Source organism: Mustela erminea, chromosome 11 (genome assembly GCF_009829155.1).
Source record: "Mustela erminea isolate mMusErm1 chromosome 11, mMusErm1.Pri, whole genome shotgun sequence".
Taxonomy (NCBI): Eukaryota; Metazoa; Chordata; class Mammalia; order Carnivora; family Mustelidae; genus Mustela; species Mustela erminea.
Window position 1 is genome coordinate 101,342,670 of NC_045624.1, and position 22,142 is coordinate 101,364,811.

The 22,142-nt window shown below is 50.6% G+C and overlaps 1 protein-coding gene across 1 annotated transcript in view; it reads left to right on the plus strand.

Moving 5' to 3' along the window:
• The window catches only part of EGFR (epidermal growth factor receptor), a 198,278-nt gene extending 179,130 nt beyond the window's left edge, over positions 1-19,148 (plus strand). The window contains exons 21-28 of the mRNA XM_032304894.1: positions 8,997-9,152; positions 10,072-10,147; positions 13,285-13,431; positions 14,828-14,925; positions 16,090-16,257; positions 16,634-16,681; positions 17,383-17,485; positions 18,213-19,148. Of these exons, the coding sequence (XP_032160785.1) occupies positions 8,997-9,152; positions 10,072-10,147; positions 13,285-13,431; positions 14,828-14,925; positions 16,090-16,257; positions 16,634-16,681; positions 17,383-17,485; positions 18,213-18,571 (1,155 nt within the window). The 3' untranslated portion in view covers positions 18,572-19,148. The remainder of the gene's footprint in view (positions 1-8,996; positions 9,153-10,071; positions 10,148-13,284; positions 13,432-14,827; positions 14,926-16,089; positions 16,258-16,633; positions 16,682-17,382; positions 17,486-18,212) is intronic.
• Positions 19,149-22,142: the final 2,994 nt, after the last annotated feature.

A 22,142-nucleotide genomic window follows, 5' to 3' on the forward strand; every position in this document is an offset into this window, starting at 1 on the left:
ATGGGGGAAATCTAATTATTCAGCTCCATTTACACACCATTGGCTTTATTAGGTGCTTGGTGTGGTGCGAGGCTAGTGTTACTTCCCGGGTGTTCTTTGTGTTGAATGTTAGGGTGATTTGTAGTAGGGGGAGCTGTGGCTTCTGCCCCATCAGGACTTGCTATCAAAGCAAATGAGGAGGCTGGGGCTGGGCTGGGCAGCCCCAGAGGACAGGGGGCTGTGCAGGCAGGGCAGGTGCAGGTGCGAGATCTGCTGTGCAGGTTGGAGGAGCACTAGTAGGGGAACAGATGAGTCTGCTGTGCTGGGATTCCTCCCGTGCCACTCCCTGTCCCTGTTAACAGCCTCGTTCTAGAGCGAGGGACGGCTGAGAACGAGCCTGCGGACCAGGGACCCCACCTGCGTGCTAAGGACACATGCTGGGTACTTCGCCATTCCCATGGCCTCCCAAGGAGCTCTTAATTTAATCTCCAACTTCTCCCTCTTGATCCCAGCACTGCACCCATTACTTGCAACCCAAATGCTACATTCTTGCTTTTCTTCTGCCACTCTTTTACCCAGTCAAATGCAGGGGACTTGTGGGCAGGCCCCTTTCTGAGCGTGTCTCTCATGGCTCCTTGGTTCACTCCACCGTGGAGCAGGGTGTCGAGGGGTGTGCCAGGGCCCCAGAGTCAGAAAGTCCGACTTCCACCAGGCCTTGTCTGGGTCCTGACTGCCCGTCCCTCCCCTGGTCATAGGGCTAGTCAGTTTATTCCGGCACCATCTGGTGTCGATTTCTCCGCTGTAGCCCCTGGAGGCTCCTGGCCCCTGGTCCGACCACCACCATGTGTTCTCGTCCTTCTCACAGCCATCACCGGGTCACAGGGTTGAGGACGTATTTGTCGGTAGTAGGCAGGGGTCCTGGAAGAGGGTGTGCGCTTCCGGTGCATGAGAAATGTTCATTATTTCTATGTGTGACTGGATTAGGCTCCTAAGGCTGCCACAAATTACCACAGATTCGTGGTGGCTGACCACAACAGAGAGGTATCCACTCACGGTTCTGGAGGCCAGTCCAAAGTCAAGGTGGGGCTGGGCCTAGCCCCTCCGAAGGCTTGGCTCCAGGTCCTCCCACGCTCACGGTCTTCACACAGCTGTTCCCTGTGTCTGAGTCTAAATCGCGTTTTCCTTTCTCTTAAAAGACACCAGTCATCCCTAAGTGCAGGATGCTTTCTTTCTTTTTTTTTTTTTTTCAACATATATATGTATATATACACATACATATACACATATATATATTTTTAAATATTTTATTTATTTGACAGAGAGAGAGAAAGAGAGATCACAAGGAAGCATAGAGGCAGGCAGAGAGAGGGGGAAGCAGGCTCCCCGCTGAGCAGAGAGCCCACCGTGGGGTTCGATCCCAGGACCCTGAGATCATGACCTGAGCTGAAGGCAGAGGCTTAACCCACTGAGCCTCCCAGGCATCCTGTAGGGTGCATCCATCCAGGACCTTTGCCTGATGCCATCTGCAACACCCTGTGTCCAAACAAGGTCACTTTCTGAGGTTTCTGATCAACCAGACACTTAGGGCCCTATTCAGTGCAGGACAGTGGTGGATCTGGAGGAGGTCATGGTCAGCTCCACGCAGGCTTTACCGATTACAGCATTACTTCTGAGGATCTGCTCATACACGGATGCCTGAGCCCAGAAGTCCTTCCTTAGCTTTCTTCCCTAATTATCTATGGCAAGAAACAGAGTATGCCCTCGTCCATGCAGACAATGTTACTTTGCTTTGTTTGCTTTTTTTTTTTTTTTTTAAGACTTTTTATTTATTTGAGTGCAAGAGAGAGCAGGGTGAGCAAGAACACAAGTGAGAGGGAGAAGCAAGCGCCCTGCTCAGTCCCTCCCGATGTGGGGACTCGATCCCAGGACCTCAGGATCATGACCCCAGCCAAATGCTGACATTTAAACCAACTGAGCCACACAGGCGCCCCCTGCTTTTCTTTTTATCACAAATTGCTACCTGGGAAGATCTGGCTTATTTACTGGCCCACTTGAGTTTGTGCCCACCTACCGCAGCTGGACGGTGAGCTCTGTAAGAAGGGTGCCCTGGGGGCACCTGGGTGGCTCAGTGGGTTAAAGCCTCTGCCTTTGGCTTAGTTCATGATCTCAGGGTCCTGGGATTGAGCCCCACATCGGGCTCTCTGTTCAGCAGGGAGCCTGCTTCTCAACTCTCTCTGCCTGCCTCTCTGCCTATGTGATCTCTCTCTGTCAAATAAATAAATAAAATCTTTAAAAAAAAAAGGGGGGGGGTCCTGGCCCGTCCCTACTGTGGGCCAGGCTTCCAGGGCTCCGCATACCTGCGGCCGGCTTCTGCCTGATTCCAAGGTCCGGTTCCCCAGAGGGTGCCGACAGGGTGAGCTAGCACTTCTTCTCTCATTATGTCATGTCAGTCCATAGCTCCACGAAGGTGACACTACTTGGGGTACATAGCCTCAGCGAGTTCTGTTCAGCACGGACTTGGGCTTACGATTCCAGGGGACGACAGTGTCCATTCTCACTCCTGGCATTTTCAAAGTGAAATTTATTGACTTATAAATGAACTACCTTGATTCACAAAGGCATGGACTCTCCTGTGACGTTTTCTAAATGTTGACGGAGAGCCGGCCACTGTTAGGCAAGCTTGTTGCCCTGCCTGATCTGCTAATAGGACACATTCTAGCACCTGGGCAAAAGGGAAAGCAAAGCCAAGTGAGTAGGCTAAGAAGGAAGTCCGGATGGGACGGAGAGCAGAAGAGAGCCACGCCCGCTCGTCGAACATGCTGGAAACAGATTCCGTTCTCTGGCCACAGGAGCTGGTGGAGACACCCTGCTCCCCTGGCAGAAAGATCGTTGCTTCCTGAGCTCCTGGCTCACGGGGCCCTGGGCGGCCCCTGCGTGCTGGGACTTGGTTGCTTCAGAAAGCATATCCACTCTTTTCTGGCTACATAAGCCGGCCGGTAAGCCCCCAACGATATCAGATGGCACCGTAATGTCATAAAATGTTCTAATCTGGAAGATCCTATCGTCTTATCATCCTGTCGCTTGGAAAACGCTGCTGTTGTGCGAGTTTCTTCCCCTTAGAGCATCCGCCACAGTGCATGTTACTACGAAACTCTCTGGATGGATTAATCTGACATTTCCCAAACCTCTGGGACAAAAGAGCTTGCTTATCACCTAACCCAGATTAAGATCTCACAGAATTAGGGGTTTTGAGTAATTGCCAGAAGTTGAGGATCCTCGAGAGCAGGCCCTGGAGAGGTTTGGGGAGAGAGAGGCTCTCAGACATGCTGTGGGGCCTCATCCTCTGACCACAACTGTACAGGCACCAAACTGTGTTTAAGTCGATCTACACGATACAGTTTGAATAGAGCAAACTTTAAAAGTTGGTTCAAAGGATTTGTTTTTTTAAGCATGTGGGATTACTTAGTTTGGTCTAGGTTCATTTGAAAAAGCCTCAGGTGTTTTCACTGGCCTCGCATTTGTCAGAAGCATTTGTCAGAACGGTCAGGGCATGGGAGCAGTTAAAAGGGGAGGAGACGGGGCGGGCTGAGCTGTTTGTAGGTTATCATGTCTGAGTCGGGGGCAAGAAGTGGATCATTGTCCCCGGATGTAGCCAGAACGGTCCGGGCCGCCTGTCTTCCGTCCTGGGTGCCCTGTCGTGAAACCCGTGTCGACACACTGTACTGTGGTCCTAAGAGACAAGCAGGGGTGTGAGAGACGGAGAATCATGCCCGAAAAGGAACTCGAAAAGGGTTCGTCCGTCAGTCCAACCAGGCTGTGGCGGCAAGGACACACTCACCTCTGTGCACAACGTCCTGCTCCCATGTGGGCTCTGGCCTTCCCCACTCAGGCTCGCTCCTTCTAGGCTATAGCTCAGGACTCATCAAGGGGAGGGTCGAGGTGCAGCCCAAGGGAGGGCACTGATTCAGGAAGGAGGGCTCCACTGGAGCTGATTCCCCCGGAAGCACACGGCTCCATAAACTTCAGCCAATAAGGCTGATCAGGACAGAGCCCAGCATCATCCTGTTACCAGACATTTCCCTAATTTGGATTATTTTTTTAATTTATTCTTAAATGGTCCTCTAAAGATTACAGGTGAATATAATCAGCCTAAATGATCACTTTGCAGTGTGTCATTAAAAAGCCAGAAGTTATCATTATGTTAAAGTATCAGAGCACCTGGGTGGCTCAGATGGTGAAACGTCTGCCTCTGGCTCAGGTCTTGATCTCCAGGTCCTGGGATCAAGTCCCATGTCGGGCTCCCAGCTCAGAGGGAAGTCTGCTTCTCCTTTTCCCTCTTTCCCACTACCTGTGCTCTCTCTTCCTCTCTCTCTCGCTCCAAAAAAAAAAAAAAAAAAAAGTATTAAAATACCAGCTTTTATAAATATTTCACTTATTAATTTCTTGGGCATTTATCTGCCAGTGTTAGGAATCAGGTGCTGTAGATAAATAAATAAAACAAAATTTCTTTTCTCTCCAACTTACACACCAGAGAGGGAAAGAGATCCGTACAGAGCTAGCAGTGCTGTAGGGAATGGGTGGTCAGAGCAGGAGAGCTGGGAGCGTGCAGGACCACACTGGCACAGGCTGCCCTGAAGGGCACAGGGCAGGGCTGGGGTGGGCGGGGACCAGCTAGGGGAGCTCATTCTGTCAGCCGGGCCCCAGGTACTGGGGGGGATAGCGGGGCGAGGGCTGGGGGAGGAGGAGGTGGGCAGGCAAGCCGGCCTGTCTCTTAGCCTCCAGAGTTCTGTGCTGGAGACGTGCGGGAGATGCACACACTAGGACAGGACATTGCCCGGCGTTGAGAACGCACAGGGGCTCCGAGGCTGAGAGATGTTAAGGGCTGCTGCAGAGAGGAACGGGCGCCAGTGCCAAGCCGGGGACGACAGCCGACACCCTGAGGGGCCCTTTGTGCCCGCATAAGAAGACAGCTTCATCTCACAAGCAAAGGCTTCTCAGGAGTTGATGCAGGATTAGACTCCGGGAAACTGTAAGCTACACAGACTATTACAGTGACCTAACTCAGGCTCACAGCACATGCGTAGAGAAAAGACGGGGTACGGGGTACTTGGCATCTAGGAGAAAACCATAACAACTCTAGCCCCGACGGAGGACTCTCGCCGGGCACCATCCCGTGTTCTGCATGGCTTAACTTAACTGTCAGATTAGGCCGCTTTACATGCAGGGAAACTGAGGCATGGGGCTGTCTAAGTAGCTTGCCAAGGTCTTGAGCTAGTACATAGCAACATCAGGACTGGACCCCACGCAGCCAGGCTCCCAAGTCCGTGCTCTCGCACTTGCCGGCATGACTCAGGGCAGAAACCGTGGGCCAGTGAGCCTGGCTGTCCCCCCATCCCTGCCACAGTACAATGTTGGTGCCATATGACTTCGTCTGGGGTAGGAAATTCTGACCCTTTTCTACCTCTTCTGAGGGCAGGGGCCCAGGGGTGGGTGAGACATATTGTTGATGGAACTCGGCCAAAACCATCTGCCAGCCTCTCCACTTCCTGCTGTGTCCCGTTTCTGTCCTCACGAAGTCTGTGCTCCCCCAGCTTCTCCCCGTGGCAGTTTATGAACCAGAACAGAGACGGATTCCATTCCAGCTTCTCCCTCTGGACTCCCCCCAAGAGTTGTGGGATGCTGCAGCCCTCCGGAAACGTCTGTAAATGTCCAACCCAACCACCCCCAGTTCTTCCTTCGGCTGTAGGTGTCAGTGCCAGAAAAATCTTGAAATCCATGTGAGCCATACCCCCGGGCTTCTCCTTGGTGCTTTGAGATTCCAGCCGGGCTCTTCACACCCCCTTCTAACCTTGGTATTTCAGAATTCATCCTAGCGGTCCTGTAGTAATTAATGCAAATAAATACGTTGATTTCAATTAAAGTGAGGACATCAGAGAGCAATCAGGAAGGAGCTTCCCCAGCGCCCCCACCAGGCCCCCTGCGGATGCCGCTTCCCGTTTAAAGGGGCTCTTATCAGGGCTCTTATCTATGCTGACTGGTTAAAATATAACTTCTCTGGGCACGGAGATGGCCTTTTAAACCGCCTCATCTCCGGGGTCTGGGACAGAGACTGATAAATAGAGTTTTATCTGAGTTCAATTGAGCCTCATCTGGCCGCCTGGGATGTCTGATGTAGACCCCTCTGACTGATTGGCTGGGGGGCTCCGGAAGGCCAAAAGGGCTCTTTCCCAAGCCCTCCCTGAAGATGGATATTCTCCGGAAACAGCACGATTTAGTAAAGCTGTTCTGGTCCTTTGCAGACCCAAGGGGGGGGGGGACAGGGGGGCAGGGGCTCAGGTCAGTTTATTAGGTTTGCACAACAACGTGGACTTACTCTGCGGCATGGGGCCAAGGGGCTGGGTGGCTGTGTTCTTTGTTTATTTGGAGTTTCTTTGACATCTCAAGCAGCCTCTGGGCTGGCAGGCAAGTTTCACTTGAAGGCCCCAGCAGGAAATTAGGACCGAGTCCCAGCAGTGGTCTTGGGGACCCAGCACACTTGGTCCGACAGGCCTCTGGACCCGCTGGGGCAGTTCTCGGGGTGGTCCTGGGGGCAACAGCACTCCAGCCCCAGAGCAGGCTTCTTGGAAGATGGGTTGGAAACACCCACACATCGTCATTGCTCCAAACTGTCAGCTGCTATTATCACTCATTGATTCTTCCCTTCGTTCATTTTGCAGCAACCTTGGTGAATAGGTGGCCAGACTGTGGGGCATTCAAAGAGGCAGAATGAGAAGTTTGAGATGGTAGCGAAAGGAAGCTGGTGGTTCCCTCTGAAGTACCCCCTGTCCACCCTGGGTGGCTCGGAGGAACTCAGAAAACACGTATTTGAAATAAAGCGAGAGGGACAGGGCAAGATTGGACTGGCTGCTTGCTGTGTGTCCAGCACTGACATATGATCATTCTGACACGGCCGTGCCACGCCTACACAGATCTAGCCCTGAGGAGGTCTTCGGGAAGTGTCTGCAGAAGCAGTGCCAGCGACACTGGGTGAAAGGAACAAGAAAAAACCGGGCGAGAGAGAGGAGGAAGGAGAGAGAGAGCAAGTGAGCTAATACAGGCGGCAGTGCACATGTTCGCGAACCAGGAAAGAGGCCAAGCCCAATGAACCCTTTCTGAATGGGGCAGAGCACACCATATGTAAAAGAGAGAGGCCTTGCTTTTTTGTAAGAGCAGGGTCCCAGAACCAAAGGAGAAATGGAATCTGATTGAATGGGGCACCCAGCGTCGTGGGGAGAGGTGACACGGAGTAGTAAGTCAGTCCTCTGGGTGGAGGAGTTTTCTCAGCTTCTGCTCCTTCCCTCTTGCTCCCCACATGCCATTCCTAAATAATAATCCCTAATTTGGAAGTGCTGTGCCAGAGAGAACCTGCTGGTTTCCTCCTGAGTAGACACGAGCCCCGTTAACCTTAATTTGCTGCATCTGAGGAGGGGAGCACTTAAATCCAACAGCATCTTAAACATTCAGAACTTTCTAGATCATACGAGGGAGAAGGGACACATGGGAATTAATCATCTTTTTCCAAAGAAAGAAAAATGAGAGTCCTCAAAAATGACCCCCAAAGGCTAATTCCTGGTCGCATCTTCCTAAGATCCTAGTTTCCTAGGAGGGTTCGTTCTGCTCCAAAAAGAAAAAAATTTTAATTTCACCTCACGAAGAATTTTCACATACTCTCTATTGCCAAAGGAAGCAGAGAATTTGCCAGGAAACTGGGGACTCCATCCCTAGCGACCGTTTCTCCCCGCTGTTGCGCTCCCAAGGAGAGTCCACCGCAGCTCTGGAGAAAGTTAGAGACTAAAACCAAACCGTGTGGGTGAAGCCCGTTCATTTGCATTGCATGCACTTCAGTAAGTTTTTCTGGGCTGTCTTTGCTGGAGAGCTGGTGAGTGTCAGCCATAAGGGAGGTTGGAAACGGGGTCCACGCCCCTGGCCAGAGAGAGCGAGCCACATTCGTGAGTAATGGCAGAGAATGTGGCACAAACATAAGATATCTGCAGGGCTTACGGCATCTCCCTCCTGCCAGGCTGGCCCTGCACGGGGCGGGAGCTGCCAAGCTCATGTCAGCGGTTGGAGCTTGATAGGGTCCCAGGGAGCTTGGCTGAATGAGGCAGGCACAGAGCAAGGAGGAGTCGAGGCTGGTAGCGACCCCCGCCTGCCAGCCCAAAGAGCTTATGACGGCCACCAAGAAGCCTGTGGGCAAGGACTGGACTTGAGGGGGAATAATTCTGGGAATTCACATGTCGGTCTTTCTCTCGGCTGTGATTCTGATAAGGACAGGGTTAGGGTCGGCGGTGGGGGGAGGATGGGGGAAGTGCCATCTGTCAAAGCTAATTCAACGTCCATGTGATTTCAGTTTAAAAAACGAGGAAATAAAACTGGAAAAAAAGAGTCATCCATTGGTAGCAAATCACAGCGGATAGTGTGGGAGAGCATGAGGGGTGCAAGGCTTCCCAGCCTTGAGAAGCCGGGCTGTGCCCCAGCCTGGGGAGCGGCTTTACCTTCCCTGCTTTCCAGGTCAGCTGTGTGTAGGGAGCGCAACCCCAGGCAGCGGCATGGTTGCCAGGTTCCAGGCAAGCTCCCAGCCAGGTCTCAGCCCGACAGCAGAGCTCTTGCTTTGTCACTACCCTCTAATACTTGGTTCATCTGGGTTTAAAACAAGTTACTGGCTGGAGGAAAGTTAGCAAGTCAGCAGCTCATGATATCCTCCTTAATTTGTCTTTGCATCTACTCAGTTGGTAGTTACTGGTGTTTGCAAGGTGCAAGGGACTGTGTCCATCAGGCGAAGCACAGAGACGGGGACAGACACAGCCCCCGGTTCGGAAAGCTCTGAGTCTATGGGGAACAGGACGTCAGAGCCCTGTGCACGGACGCCCGCTTTCTGCAGAGCAGAACCGCGCCATCCGTGCTGGAACCCCGCTCTGTGCTCCCCGGGGCAGTCTGCTAAGCCATGCATTCCCTCACTGCATGGCCCCGTGTTGCAGGGCATGAACTACCTGGAGGACCGGCGCTTGGTGCACCGCGATCTGGCAGCCAGAAATGTCCTGGTGAAGACACCACAGCACGTCAAGATCACAGATTTTGGGCTGGCCAAGCTGCTTGGTGCCGAGGAGAAAGAATACCATGCGGAAGGAGGCAAGGTAAGACGCGGCTTGTAGATCAGCGAGCATTCACTCGCCAGCAGACTGACCAATGGAGGGGATGTTCTCAGAACGTTCTGGGTGAGGTCACGGCAGCAGCCACGGACACCTGAGTCGAGCCAGGGTCCTCTTCTGGAAGTACAGACCAGAGGGGCTGCTCTAAGAGCAGGATTTGCAGGGAGAGTGAAAACAGATGTTTCTATCGCGTCCAGAGGCCAAAGCCAATAAACACAAGATCAGCTCCATCTTTGGGTGACCATTAGCCAAGGTTGGGTCTCTGTGCCCATCCCTTCAGAAGAGCAGTTGGGAAATATCACAGCTCATTTGGTGGCATACAGCTACTGAGAACATCTCAGAAATATGGAAAACTCCCCATGCCGTTCCTAGAGCTGTGAAGGCTCCCTGGGGAGCCTCCCTAGACTCCCTCCTCCCAGACAGGCTTGGTAGTCCTCCAGGGGACTCTCTCCCAGCATGGGGGGAGGTGCAAGTCCCCATGCTAAGCCCTCCAGTAGCTCTGAATCCACTGTACCCCTTTTAAGTTTCACTCTGACCTGGATGGCTCCAAGCAGCTGGTCTCTGCAAACACCCATAATCGAGGGCTGGCTAGGACCACCACACACCACCAGAAACCCCAGCCCCCGGCATGTGCACCCATCTCACCAGAACAGCCCACAGACCAAAGGTCCTCAGCCAAGGCCTTCATGAAACAACACCTGAGGCTGAACAGAACAGCCCTGTTTTCTACCAGCTTAAAAACTTGCTCCTCCTCCTAGGAGGGGGCACTCATCCTGGGGTATCAAGGTGGGGTGTCCTGGCTTTCCCACATTTGTTGCTTGTAATTTGTTTCAACGTGATTTAATTTTTTGCAACAGAGGGAAGCTAAAGCTTATCTTATTCCTTCCTCTCTCATCATTCCAAGGTGCCTATCAAGTGGATGGCTTTGGAATCAATTTTACACCGAATTTATACCCACCAAAGTGATGTGTGGAGCTACGGTGAGTCAAAATCTTGATGCTAATGAATGTGTACTGAACAGAAGCCGGCTTGAATTGTTTCTTGATTGACGTTCTATGCTCTGTCGTCCAAATACTTTCTTCCAAGACAGGAACTAATAATAGCGTAGTAGTCACTGTCTATTCTACTAAGAAAACAGGACAAAGGAAATTGGGTCTAACTCGCACACTCCGTGTCACTGGAGAGATCAGCGAACTTGTCGAGAGCGGGTTAACAGAGGGAGAGAGAGCTTGGACTTAGGAAATGCGTAGACCTGCAGCATCAAACCAAACTGGACCTCTTGTCATGGATTCGAAGTGAACCAAGGGGTGATGACAAATGGGGTTTTCCGGGGAGAAGCATGAGGTTGTGTGATGGACTAACTCAGTGGCCACTTTCATGCAGTGAATGGAAGTCTTTGTGTGTCGGAGAGAAGGGCTTGACAGGAGTGCACCAGGAGATGTCTGTGGGGGAAAAGATAGAGGGAAATAGTGATTGCTTGCAGCTGTAGGGATGACATCTCCTCAGGACGGATTCTCTGTTTCCCCCTCCAAATCCCACTCTGGCCTTGCCCAGGCCTGTGCCCCTCCTCCCCAACATGCCTGTCCTGTTCTTGCCTCATTGCCTTTGCACAAAGGATGTCTTGAGCCTACAAGGGCCTCACCATTGAAGAAAGTGTCACTAACCCACTGTCACAAGTCCAGCAGTGTGCTGGAAGCCTGCAAAATAGCTCATCTGATGCATTTATCTATCCCCACTACTCAAGCCACAGGGAAGATGGGGAGGGGCCACCCCATCTCCGCAGAAATGGGTGTTTGGGGAGAGTAGTATTGAGGCAGATTTCCAAGAGGAATCCAGTTGTTATCACACAAAAAAACAAATCATTCAAGACATCATCTACTTAGGTTTTTTTTTTTTTTCCTTCATAGCATTATTAACTTCCTGATATCCTAAATATATTTCAATTTCATGGATCTTTGTCTCTTCTGGTAGGATGCAGGCTTTATAAAAACGGAGATCTTTCTCGCTGAACAGGTGAATTTTTACACGTACCTGTGAGCAGAGCTGCCTGCAACCAATGAACTAGATCAGGACCTAAGGCTATTCTGATGCCTTGTTGTTTAGTCAGTTTCACAGTGTGTCTGCTCCCCAAGAGGGACGGGGGAAAATGCTACTTTTCCCGCTCCCAAGTCCCGTCCAGAGGCCTCTCTGCTGTCACCTCCTTCCCTCAGGTTCCTGACGGTTCTTCTCTCTCCTCGTTCTGCACACATTCATCTGTTCTCCAGACAACAGATAAAAAATAGTTTTAAACCAAAGGAGACTTTTAATTCTCTGCTTAATAGCCTTCTTTGGTTTTCCGCGTATGTTCCAAATAAAACCCGAGCTCCTGAGCGGCCTGGCTCCTTCGGCCTTTCCACACGAGTCTGCATTTCCCTCCTTGCCCTCCGTGCAGCAGCCGGCGTGGGCCTACCCACCGCCTGTCCGGAGTGGGTCCTCATTTGTTGAGTAAATGAGAACTCTCTTAAATTCTGCGACTTCCTGCCTTTGGATGACTACAAGCAGTGTCAGAAAGTCAGCATCCCTCTAGCGATTGTGTGTTTTTCATTTCGGTGGAAATCGTGTTTTCGCTGATTATAATCTGCTGTCCCTGGCAGTAAGTACAATTGTTAAACCACAGACCTGAAGTTCTAGCTTAAAAAAACAAATCCTATTGGGGCATCTGGGTGGCTCAGTCAGTTAAAGCGCCCCACTCTTGATTCCGGCTCAGGTCTTGAGATCGAGCCCCGCGTCAGGCTCCGCCCTCGGTGCAGAGTCTGCTGAGAGAGAGTCTCTCCCTCTGCCCTACCCCCTGCTCACTTGTGCATGCCCAATGCTCTCTCTCAAATAAATAAATAAATAAATATCTTTTTAAAAAAACCTATTACTCCACTCCCTAGTCTCCAGTCAAGACAGAATATTTTAATAAATTAGGTCCGTATGCATTCCACTTAGGAGGTGGAAAGAGAGAGAATGCCTGCCTCATTCCAGGCCCTCTCAAAAGCCACCACCAGCTATGCACACCACTTTCTCTCTTACCATTTGTCCCCAAACCTGGAGAGCTTGCTGTCCCACAGGAAAGCATCGTACGTGTTTACATAATGTTTAAACCTCGTTAGGATGAATTGAGTTCGTGGATCTGGAAATGAGATTTTATTTTTTCATCAAGTCCGTGTTGACGCTGTGGTGAGGAGGGACAGGAGCATCTACGTTCTTGCCTTTGGACCATGACTTTGCTTCATTCTTCAAAGTTGGCACGCTCTGTAGTCAGGCCATTCAGCTCTGGGACGGCCTCTGGATAATCCAGGCCGACCTGTGGGACTATGTATCTAGAGGACAGCTCTAAAGAAAATGGGTCGTTAGACCAGCTGGAGATCAGGAAACTGGCAGGATCCCGTGTCTGGTCCCTTCCTGTGTAGTCTGGGGACCCAGGCTCAATCCCACTGGGGTCACCTCTCGAGTCACCCCAGGGCACCTTCATGGTGGGGATTTCTAGAGCAGAGAATCCCAACAAGGAAGGCATAGAAAGGGAAGAATCATTGGAACTCAGGGATGATCTGGAAAAACACCAACTCTAAAAGTACTGCTTTTTTTTTGAATCATGACGATGGATTTTATTGATTTTTGAAACAAAAACTGTGGGGTTTTGATGTTTTTTAAAAAGAATATAGGGTTTTCTGGTTCCCAATTTTTATTATTATTTTAAAATGTGTAGTGTACAACCTTGTCTGCGGTCTCCATCTTCTAAAGATACAAGTAGCTTAGGGCAGATGTTCTGAGTGTGGAACTCCTGCTCTTTATGTCATTCTAGTGGTTGACTTGTCATTGTTGCTGTCACTCAAGTTTTAACATTTATTGGCCACTTACTATCTGCCAACTTTTCAGTTGCTTTTTCTTCTTTGATCTGCACAACTATCCCGTAAGACAGATACCGTCATTATCCCACTATACAGAAAGGTGTACTGAGGCTTCCGGCTGTCGAGCAAATTGCTCAAAGCCACAGAAACATAGGTTTTTAAAGACCAGAAACGTTTAAATGATGACCAAGGACAAGGCGTGGTGATTATTACCAACTCATAAAGCAACTCTCTCATCCTCTCAGGGGTCACGGTTTGGGAGTTGATGACCTTCGGGTCCAAGCCTTATGACGGAATCCCGGCCAGCGAGATCTCCACCATCCTGGAGAAAGGGGAGCGCCTCCCGCAGCCGCCCATATGCACCATTGATGTCTACATGATCATGGTCAAGTGTGAGTGCCTGCCGCAGCCAGCCACGCTAGCGTGCCTGGGTGTTAGCACTCAGAGTGCCTTATGGTGCCTAGAAAGGTGTTGCTGCCCTTAGCCAAAAGATTGAGACCTTTGATTCCCTGAAAAAACCTTGTCCTGTTCTCTACAGCGGGACCAAAACCCAGAAACGTCTGTAAACTCTCCCCCAGCATTCTTCAGGAAGCCTTTGCTTGACCTATTGAGCGCAGTGCCCTGCCCTGTGCCCATGTTTGCAAATAAATAAAACCAAATTCCCCCAGAAACCATTACACCAGAATATTCTCTGAGTTGCTCAATGAAAACAGAGCTGCACATTTTGAAGCCTGTGACCGGAGAGCCTAACAAGGAGAAGCCCACAAGGCTGGTAGAAACTACAATTCTGCCTTGACTTAACCCTTTCAAATAATAGATCTGTGTGAGGACTTTTGCAGCATAGCAAGTAAACATCTTAATCTAAATCAGAGCGTGTAACTTGGCCAGTGCTCTTGTTCCACCAGAAGGACAAGTTCAGCAGGCTCTGAAGGGGACATTCCACGTGCCACGGGCACTTAGAGGAGAAGGTAGCACACGGAGTAGGACGGGGCCAAGTCCATGTAAAGAGGAATGCCTTCCCAACTTCAGACCACAGAGTTAACCTACTTTTAACTTCCTTGCTGTGGATTGAGGAAGCTGGGATCCAGAGAGGTCACACGGTTATCTGAGGTCACATAGCAGTCTGTCCTAAAATAACTTGACATCCTGACAATTAAAAATAAATATGAGCCCTCAAGAGAGACGAGGATTGCCAGCTGATCGCTGTTCCTCCAGCTGTTCAATCCAGACTTCGATCCTAGGGGAGGCACTGTGACGCCCCCTCACTTGCGTGCTGCATTACTGAGGACGTAAGACAATGAAAGCATCAGGGTGTGGAGTTCCCAAACCTGGAGGCTCTTAAAGAAAGTCCCTAACTTTCCCTAAATTGAATCTAGTTTCCAGTTTGCAAGATGGCTAAGCGAGTCTAGATGAAAGTGGATGCCCCGTGAGGACTGGGCCAGAGAGCCCAGATGCCACAAACAGCACAGTGTAGTCCACAAACAGCAGTGCGTGCGAGGCTGCCAGAACACCTACGGTGATAATTCCAGAACTCCGGCCCCAGGAAGAGTAGGCACTGAAAATTAGACAATGTTGCTGTCATTCTGATTCAAGTGTTTTGTGTCCTCATGGTCTTTAAACTGGGATCAGTGCTAAGGTGCCAGGACTAAAAAGCCCATCACAAAGATTTGGTTTCTGCATCCCTTACTTGCCTAAAAGGATCTCACCATAAATGCCTTCTGGAAGCAATGCCGTCTTTACCATTTCTTTCAGGGTCTAATCGCGCTGTTTTCCTCATTCCTTCCCCAGGCTGGATGATAGATGCAGACAGTCGCCCCAAATTCCGCGAGCTGATCATTGAATTCTCCAAAATGGCCCGAGACCCCCAGCGCTACCTTGTCATCCAGGTACCAGATCACAGCCTCTGAACTTGCACGGGGAGGAGTCCTCAGGAGCGTCCGATATCACGGTGTTCCACTGCGTGCCCATTCCATTTTCTTGTCTCCTAGGCCCCGTCCTTAAACCCTCAGCGCCTTAGAGCTAGGCACGGGCCCCACTGAACGGAGTGGAATTCCTTTGTGGTGCCCCCCCGCCACCCGACCCCATTTGCCATTCCCAGCTGAACCCTAGCATCCAGACATGCTCAGTTCCATGTGCCATCATCATATTCTGGTCAGCCAGAGCCTCAGCTCCTTCTGATGGAGAAGCAGGCCCTTCGTGGCAGCAAATCTGCCTTCACACCTGAGTCTCCATTTAAGGCTTTAATTTAACAAAACCAAACTCACAGGGCTGTGAGGTCATGTATGCAAAATAATTTGCATAGTCCCTGAAGATTCTGCTCAGGAGTTCCAGTGTGAGTGGTGGGGGTGGGGAAAAGGGGGTCTCCATGCACCTCCCAGCAAGTAGTTCCCTTACTCAGGCTGGGTGGCTGTCACCACACTCCAAGTGTTCACCAACCTAGAAGCTCTCTGAACCCAGCCCCTGTGGGGTTTTATGGCATCTTCATTAAATGGGCTTTGCTGGTTCAACTAGTGGCCAAACGGTGATTGAGTCCACCTCCAGCCCCTCCCCCATTCCAGGACATCAGGGGGTGTGGCTGACCTAGAGGTCCAGTCCGCTCATCTCTGGGTTGGCATCCCCCACTCCCCCATCCCCACCTCCATCCTTAGGTGTGGGCCTAAAGCCTCTGGTTAACATAACAATGACACCTTTGCCACTCTCCTCCCTCAGGAGATCCCAAGGGTTTAAGAGGTCTCTGCTGGGAATTCCGACACATTTTTACTATAAACTGTAAGATGGCAGCACCTAACAGCAAAACTCACCCTCCATAAACTCTGCTCTATACCTTTCTTCTTCCTCTTAAGCTGTTTCTATTTCACTTAGGGGCTTTTAAACATCGGAGAATTTTTTAATATTTTAATGTCAGGTGGGGGAGGGGAGGAAGCCACTACTCTGCGGAGAATCAGGCTGATTTTATTATAAACCAAGTGCTCAACAAAGAGGCATCTGCCCAAACAGTGGACTGGTGCCTCTCTGGGTCCTACTGATCGTCTCAAAATGTTCTGCACCAGGGAGATGAGAGAATGCACTTGCCGAGCCCTACAGACTCCAATTTTTACCGCGCACTGATGGACGAAGAGGACATGGAGGATGTGGTGGACGCCGATGAGTACCTCATCCCCCAGCAGGGCTTCTTCCACAGCCCTTCCACGTCCCGGACCCCCCTCCTGAGCTCTCTGGTACGAAATGCACCCCTTTCTCAAGCATGGTGTCTGCTGGGTTGAATGAGTTGCTTAGAGAAAATGGTAGCCCCCCAGCAGAACTCACAGGGAGACGAAGAAGTCCATTTTAAGCAAATGGTCAGGCCAGACTCAGAACGAATCAATCAGGTGTATTAGTTCTTTTATGCCTTGCAGTAACTGGGCCATAGTCTTTTCAGGTCTACTAGGAACCAGAATTAAGTCTGAACTAAACCTAGCTTTTCTAAAGCTAATGGGTCAGGATGACGTTAAGCCCCCATAGTGACACTGGCCCCGTGAGGCCCCAGGTCCTGCATTCGGTGGGCGTGGGTGAGACAAGGCACATGGACCCTCAGCATCTTTAATTCTTTTCCAGAGCGCCACCAGCAACAACTCCACCGTGGCTTGCATTGACAGAAATGGGGTACGTATGAACACCTCATAAACCCGAATTAAGTAACAGCTCTGTGTCACGGCTCTATTGCACAAAGAAAATGCCCATCCTACCCCCAACGAATCTTGGCTTTGCTTCCTGTGTTTCCTTCCTTCCTTCTCCTGTATGGTTGCCCTGAGCCCCTGCCCTAAGGCCAGCAGGCAGCTCTCACTTAGGCCAGTGCTTTGCAAAATGGGGTTCATGGACCTCCAGCAGCATCACCTGGCAGTTTGTTCCAAGTGCAAACTGCCAAGCCTCCAACACACACCTGCTGAAGTAGGAATGCGAGGGGCAGAGCCAGCCCCCATCTGTGTCCGAGCCAGCCTTCGGGGGGTGCTGATGCTTGCCACGAAACCATGATCTAGACCTACACTTCCCAGTATAGAAGCCCCCGGCCCTCTGCATCGACTTCAGTTTAAATCGGTGACTGTCTGGAGGGCACAGATCATAGAACATTTCTGTCATTGCCAGGAACCCTGTTGCAGGTCACCGACCAGGTCCTTGCCACTTGGCCTGTGGTCTGTGGGCCCCCAGCATGGGCGTCCCCCAGGCGCTAGTTGGAAATGCAGACTCCCAGGCACTTTCTTGGACCGCACTGAATCAGAAGCTGCAGTTTAACAGAATCTCAGGTGATTTTTATACTCGTTGAGCAGCACTTACCGGAGTGACTTTGCCTTATTTCCTCCCCTCAGAGCTGTCCTCTCAAAGAAGACAGCTTCCTACAGCGATACAGCTCAGACCCCACTGGCACCTTGACTGAGGACAACATAGATGACACTTTCCTCCCAGCACCCGGTGAGTGGCTTACCCTGGACAAGAAAGGTCACCCACCTTGGCACCCGTATCCAGCAGGGCCGGCCTCTATCCCCTAGGTTCAGGCCTCTTGCTTCCTCAAGCCAGTCCAAAAGTGGAGATTGTGGCAAGCCTGCAGACACCTGTGGGGAGGAAGAGGCAGAGAAACACAAAATGACTGAGCACATGCACGGGTCTTTGTGTTGGACTCAAGTCGTGACCAGCTGGGAGGTGTGGTTTTAAGACCAGTTCGCAGATTTTCTAGAACTTGAAGCAAACGTCAAAGATGTGTGTGTAATAGAGAGAGAGAGCAGGAGTGTGTGGGTATGATTGTGTGTGTGTCCGTGAGAGTGTGAGCATGTGTGGAGGAGTGCGTCTGTGTGCACGCGTGCATGTAACACATCTGATCTGGTTCCACTCTTGGCCTGTGACACACGTATATGCCTAGTCTCAGCTTTATCCCCGATGTTCCCATGGGCACCCTTGCATCTCAAGGCAGGCTATCCTTCTGAGAACATTAAATTGGCAAGAGATCGATGTTCCCATTGCTCTGAGAACTATAGACAAGGACACAGTTTCCCTCAGGGCACCAGCGAGCTCGTTGTCTTGCCAGACGCCCGACGCTCCGTGGTCTTGCGGGATAAAACCGGCAGGGTTCAGATGCGCTGTGGAGTCCGCTGGGGCTGACGCTTGGCCGATCGCTTCACCTGTGATTTCTTTTCCATTTCAGAATACATAAACCAGTCCGTCCCCAAGAGGCCGGCGGGTTCCGTGCAGAATCCTGTCTATCATAATCAGCCTCTAAACCCAGCTCCTGGCAGAGACGCTCACTACCAAAACCCCCACAGCAACGCCGTGGGCAACCCTGAGTATCTCAACACTGTCCCTCCCGGCATCACCAGCGCGCTTGGTGGCCCCGGCCTCTGGGCCCAGAAAGACAACCACCAGATCAGCCTGGACAACCCCGACTACCAGCAGCATTTCTTTCCCAAGGAAGCCAAGTCCAACGGCGTCTTCAAGGGCCCTGCAGCCGAACATGCAGACTACCTGCGGGTAGCCCCGCCGAGCAGTGAGTTTATTGGAGCGTGACCATGGAGGATAGCGGTGGCCCTAAGAGTCTCAGATGTGTCACCCGCCCTGGGACCAAGCCACGGCACCGACGCCCAGTGCTGACAGTCACGCCCTTGTTGACTCCTGGGCCCGTGGACTGGTGTGGCCATATTTGCTCCTATGGACCCATCTTTCACCCAGGAAGTGCCCCCTCCTTGGAAGCACTTTGGGAAGTTGCTGGGAAGTTCCTTTGTCTTCAAACTGTGAGACCGCCACAAAAAGGCATCCGGCAAGAATATTCTCTTTGGGCAGAAGTTTGCTTTTCAGTGAGGTATATTTGATTTAAAAAAAAAGAAAAGAAAAGAAAAAAATCTGCATAAGGAGTTTTATTGCTTGGGGACTCTGGGGGTTTTTAATTGTCATTATGGATTTTATTTCTCCTGGGCGTTTCCAACGAGGAAGGAGCTTCTTGCTCAAGTACTGGCTGCACTGAGTAGATCCAGGCCCAGCTGTGACCAAGAAGCAAGGGTCAGAGCCTTCCAGCTAACATTTGATTCCACTGACTCTAGCTCCAAGATTCTTCCACTGCAAGACAATTTCTTAAAAAAAACTAGAAGTACTCTGTGTCCTAAGCGGGACTGGTTGGTACTGTAGCAAATCATAGCACGTTCAAGAGGATAAGCCACTTTGAACCCTTCCCGAGCGCGAAAGAAACGGAAGGGGTAGAATTCTTCTTCGGACTTCTTTTTATATAAATGTCTTCATGGTACTTACTCTCCATTGGTTGACCAGCGTTTTCTAGCTATAAGTATTGGACTTACTTGTTTCTTTTCCATTCCACTGTTTGGAAACTCGGTAGGAGTTCCCTGTTGGTGAGAGGAGACGGTACATCACACTCTAACCTGGACCAGCTTGCGTTGGATCCGTGTTCAATCCGGTAGCCTTTAATCGCGATGGAACGATAATGCAAAAGTTCACACGAGAACGTGGCTCCCAAATTTGAGTCTCAGAGGAAATACGGCAAGTCCCCTGGGGGTTGGGGAATGAATGGGCATCTGTCCGGACACTGCAGAAATGAGACGCTCCTCCTCAAACTCATGGAGCCTCCCACCCTGTCCCCCCACTACCAAATTAGGCTTATGGGAGACAATTTCCTTTTTATTTTACTATAGATGTTTTTTACTCAAAAGGTACTTCCCCCCCTCCTTCTCTGGTAGGCTGTCCCCAAGGCCCCAAAATGAAGGGATCTGCCAGATTCCAGGGCCACCAAGCAGGAACTAACAGCCCTTGCCCCTGGGGGCACATTTCACAGGGCGAAATAAAGTTAACACTATGTATGCATCGGGGGAATTAAAGCGGTAAATATTAAATCAGAGCTTGAAATCCATGACAATGCCTTAACAATATCTACAGATCGTTTTTTGAAAGGAAACGAATTCCCTCCTAAAAGTTTCCCTAGCATTGGAGGATCCAGCTAATTTAGGACCCAGAGTGCTCTTGTGTCCTTGCAGCCTGACCGGTGCGTGGCAGCCCTTTGTACGCAGGTGTTAAACCCCCTAGTCTTTCAAGGAAAAGATCTTTCAGACCATATTTCTGACCTATGGATGTGTCTAGCCCCACACACGTACAAGATTTCCCTTTCGCTGTTAAAGTAGTAATTGACTCTTGGATCAGGGCCCTACAGTTTTGTTACCAATATATTGACTTTGTTCCGATGGAAATATAAACTCTATTTAGTTCAATTCTGCTGTGTTTTCAGATACTCTAAGTACCTCTACCAGCTCAGCATAGACTCTGAAGACCTAAAAATAAGTAAAACATTATCCCCGATTCCAAGAAATTCACAATTCAGCAAAGGGAATTGACTCAAACACAAACCTTAACACAGTACGACAGAGGGTAGGCAAGACGGGTCAGCCAAGCACACTCAGCACAGGGCAGGGAAGAGTGCGTCCTGCCTTGGGAGGGCCCTGGAAGGCTCATCAGGGAGGGAGTGGTGGAGTTGGGCCAAAACATGACCAGGGTCTTAGCCACGAGGGAAATGGGAGTGCGCTCCCGACAGACAAAACCTTGACCAAGAAAGCATCTGCCAGAGAAACTGCTAAAAAAGTAGGAGAAAGGCCACCTTCGTGCATCTTAACCAGCTGTCCCTTTAAGCCTGGGAACTAGCGTGTGGCATTCCCCCAGCACCCCACATGGGGGGGGTCCCTCCCTGGGGATCTGAAAATGATTCTTGAAAAGATTAAACATTTCTAAGACTCTCGAATTTTATGTCATTGTCAGTAAATCACTTTTGTTACTTACTCGCCTCAGAACATAAATATTTTAGCCAGAATCTTCTTTGGCCCTGGGAAACAGACTGATGCACATTTTATTACCACTTTTTCATCAAGAAGCAAGTGATTGGTGAGGGAGAGCAACTGTATGTCAGTCCAACTGTAGCGGTTAAATCCTAGTATTTTTGTAATTTGCAATATTTTACTATAACATAATAAAACAGCAAAAACTATTCAAGCTTTTTCTCCTTTGTATTTCAGTTTTCCTGCATAAAATCTAGGTGCTAAATCCTCAATTTGAAAACTGTGTTTCCCACGATATCCTCCCCATGGCTGTGCAGGGAGGGCTTGGAGATGCCTCAGAGCCCAAGACAGCAGAGCCCACCAGTCAGGGACCCCCACCATCACTATGGGCAGACAAGGAGAGGAGGGCCCCCCAGAGCCCTGGTGTTTCCACCTCATGGCCCTGCTTGGCCCGAGTTCAAAGTTTATACCGCATCTCTTCCGTTCCTCCTTGTGGAGCCCAGGTCCTAAGACCCTACGAAGAGCCCGTTCCTTCCTCAGTCAGCCCATGGCCCTGCCCGAGATCTGGCCTTTGGAGACAGTTCGGTGATGCTGACAGTGGGCCTGCGTCCTAACACCTCTCCTATAAACTCAGGAGTCCCTGTACTCATGCCCTATAAGTAACGTTTCTGTCACCTCATGAAGTAAAAAAGATGAATCTTCCAACTCCTAGATGTGCTGAGTCCCAGTTGTCGCCGACTTTATTGTAACCAGGAGCACTGTGGGGACCTCGTTTGATGACAAGTTGTAAGTTCTTAATTTGGGGCTTTAGCCCCCCACCAACCGCAGACACAAATGAACTGGCTCTCGAGCTTGGCTGCTCTCCGGTATCTCCCGGGATCCAACCTCAAAGATTCTGATTTGATTTGCCTCCTGTGCAGCCTGGGCCCAGGGGCCTTTCGGAACTTCCGCAGGTTATTGTGATGAGCTCCAAAGTTTGGGGAACCACTGGTGAAAAGGAAAGGCCAGTGGGTGGGTGGAGGCCTGTCCCTCGGCTGATGGCATCTCACTCACCAGTCACAGTCCTTGGGTTCCTCAAGCAGAGGTGAAGCCGTTGGGTTACGGCGACTCACAGTTCTCGTCCTCTCTGCCAACCTTAAAAAGAAGGGGCTGCCGTAAACAAAGAATCTTGGAACAGTGCATCAAAAACTAATGATGCATTTTATGGTGACTAACATAACACAATCAAATTTTTAAAAAAGAAAAAAAGGGGGGGGGCCCAGTCTCCCCCCACCGATACAATCAGACACAGGGGCTCCCCGTGTGATCCC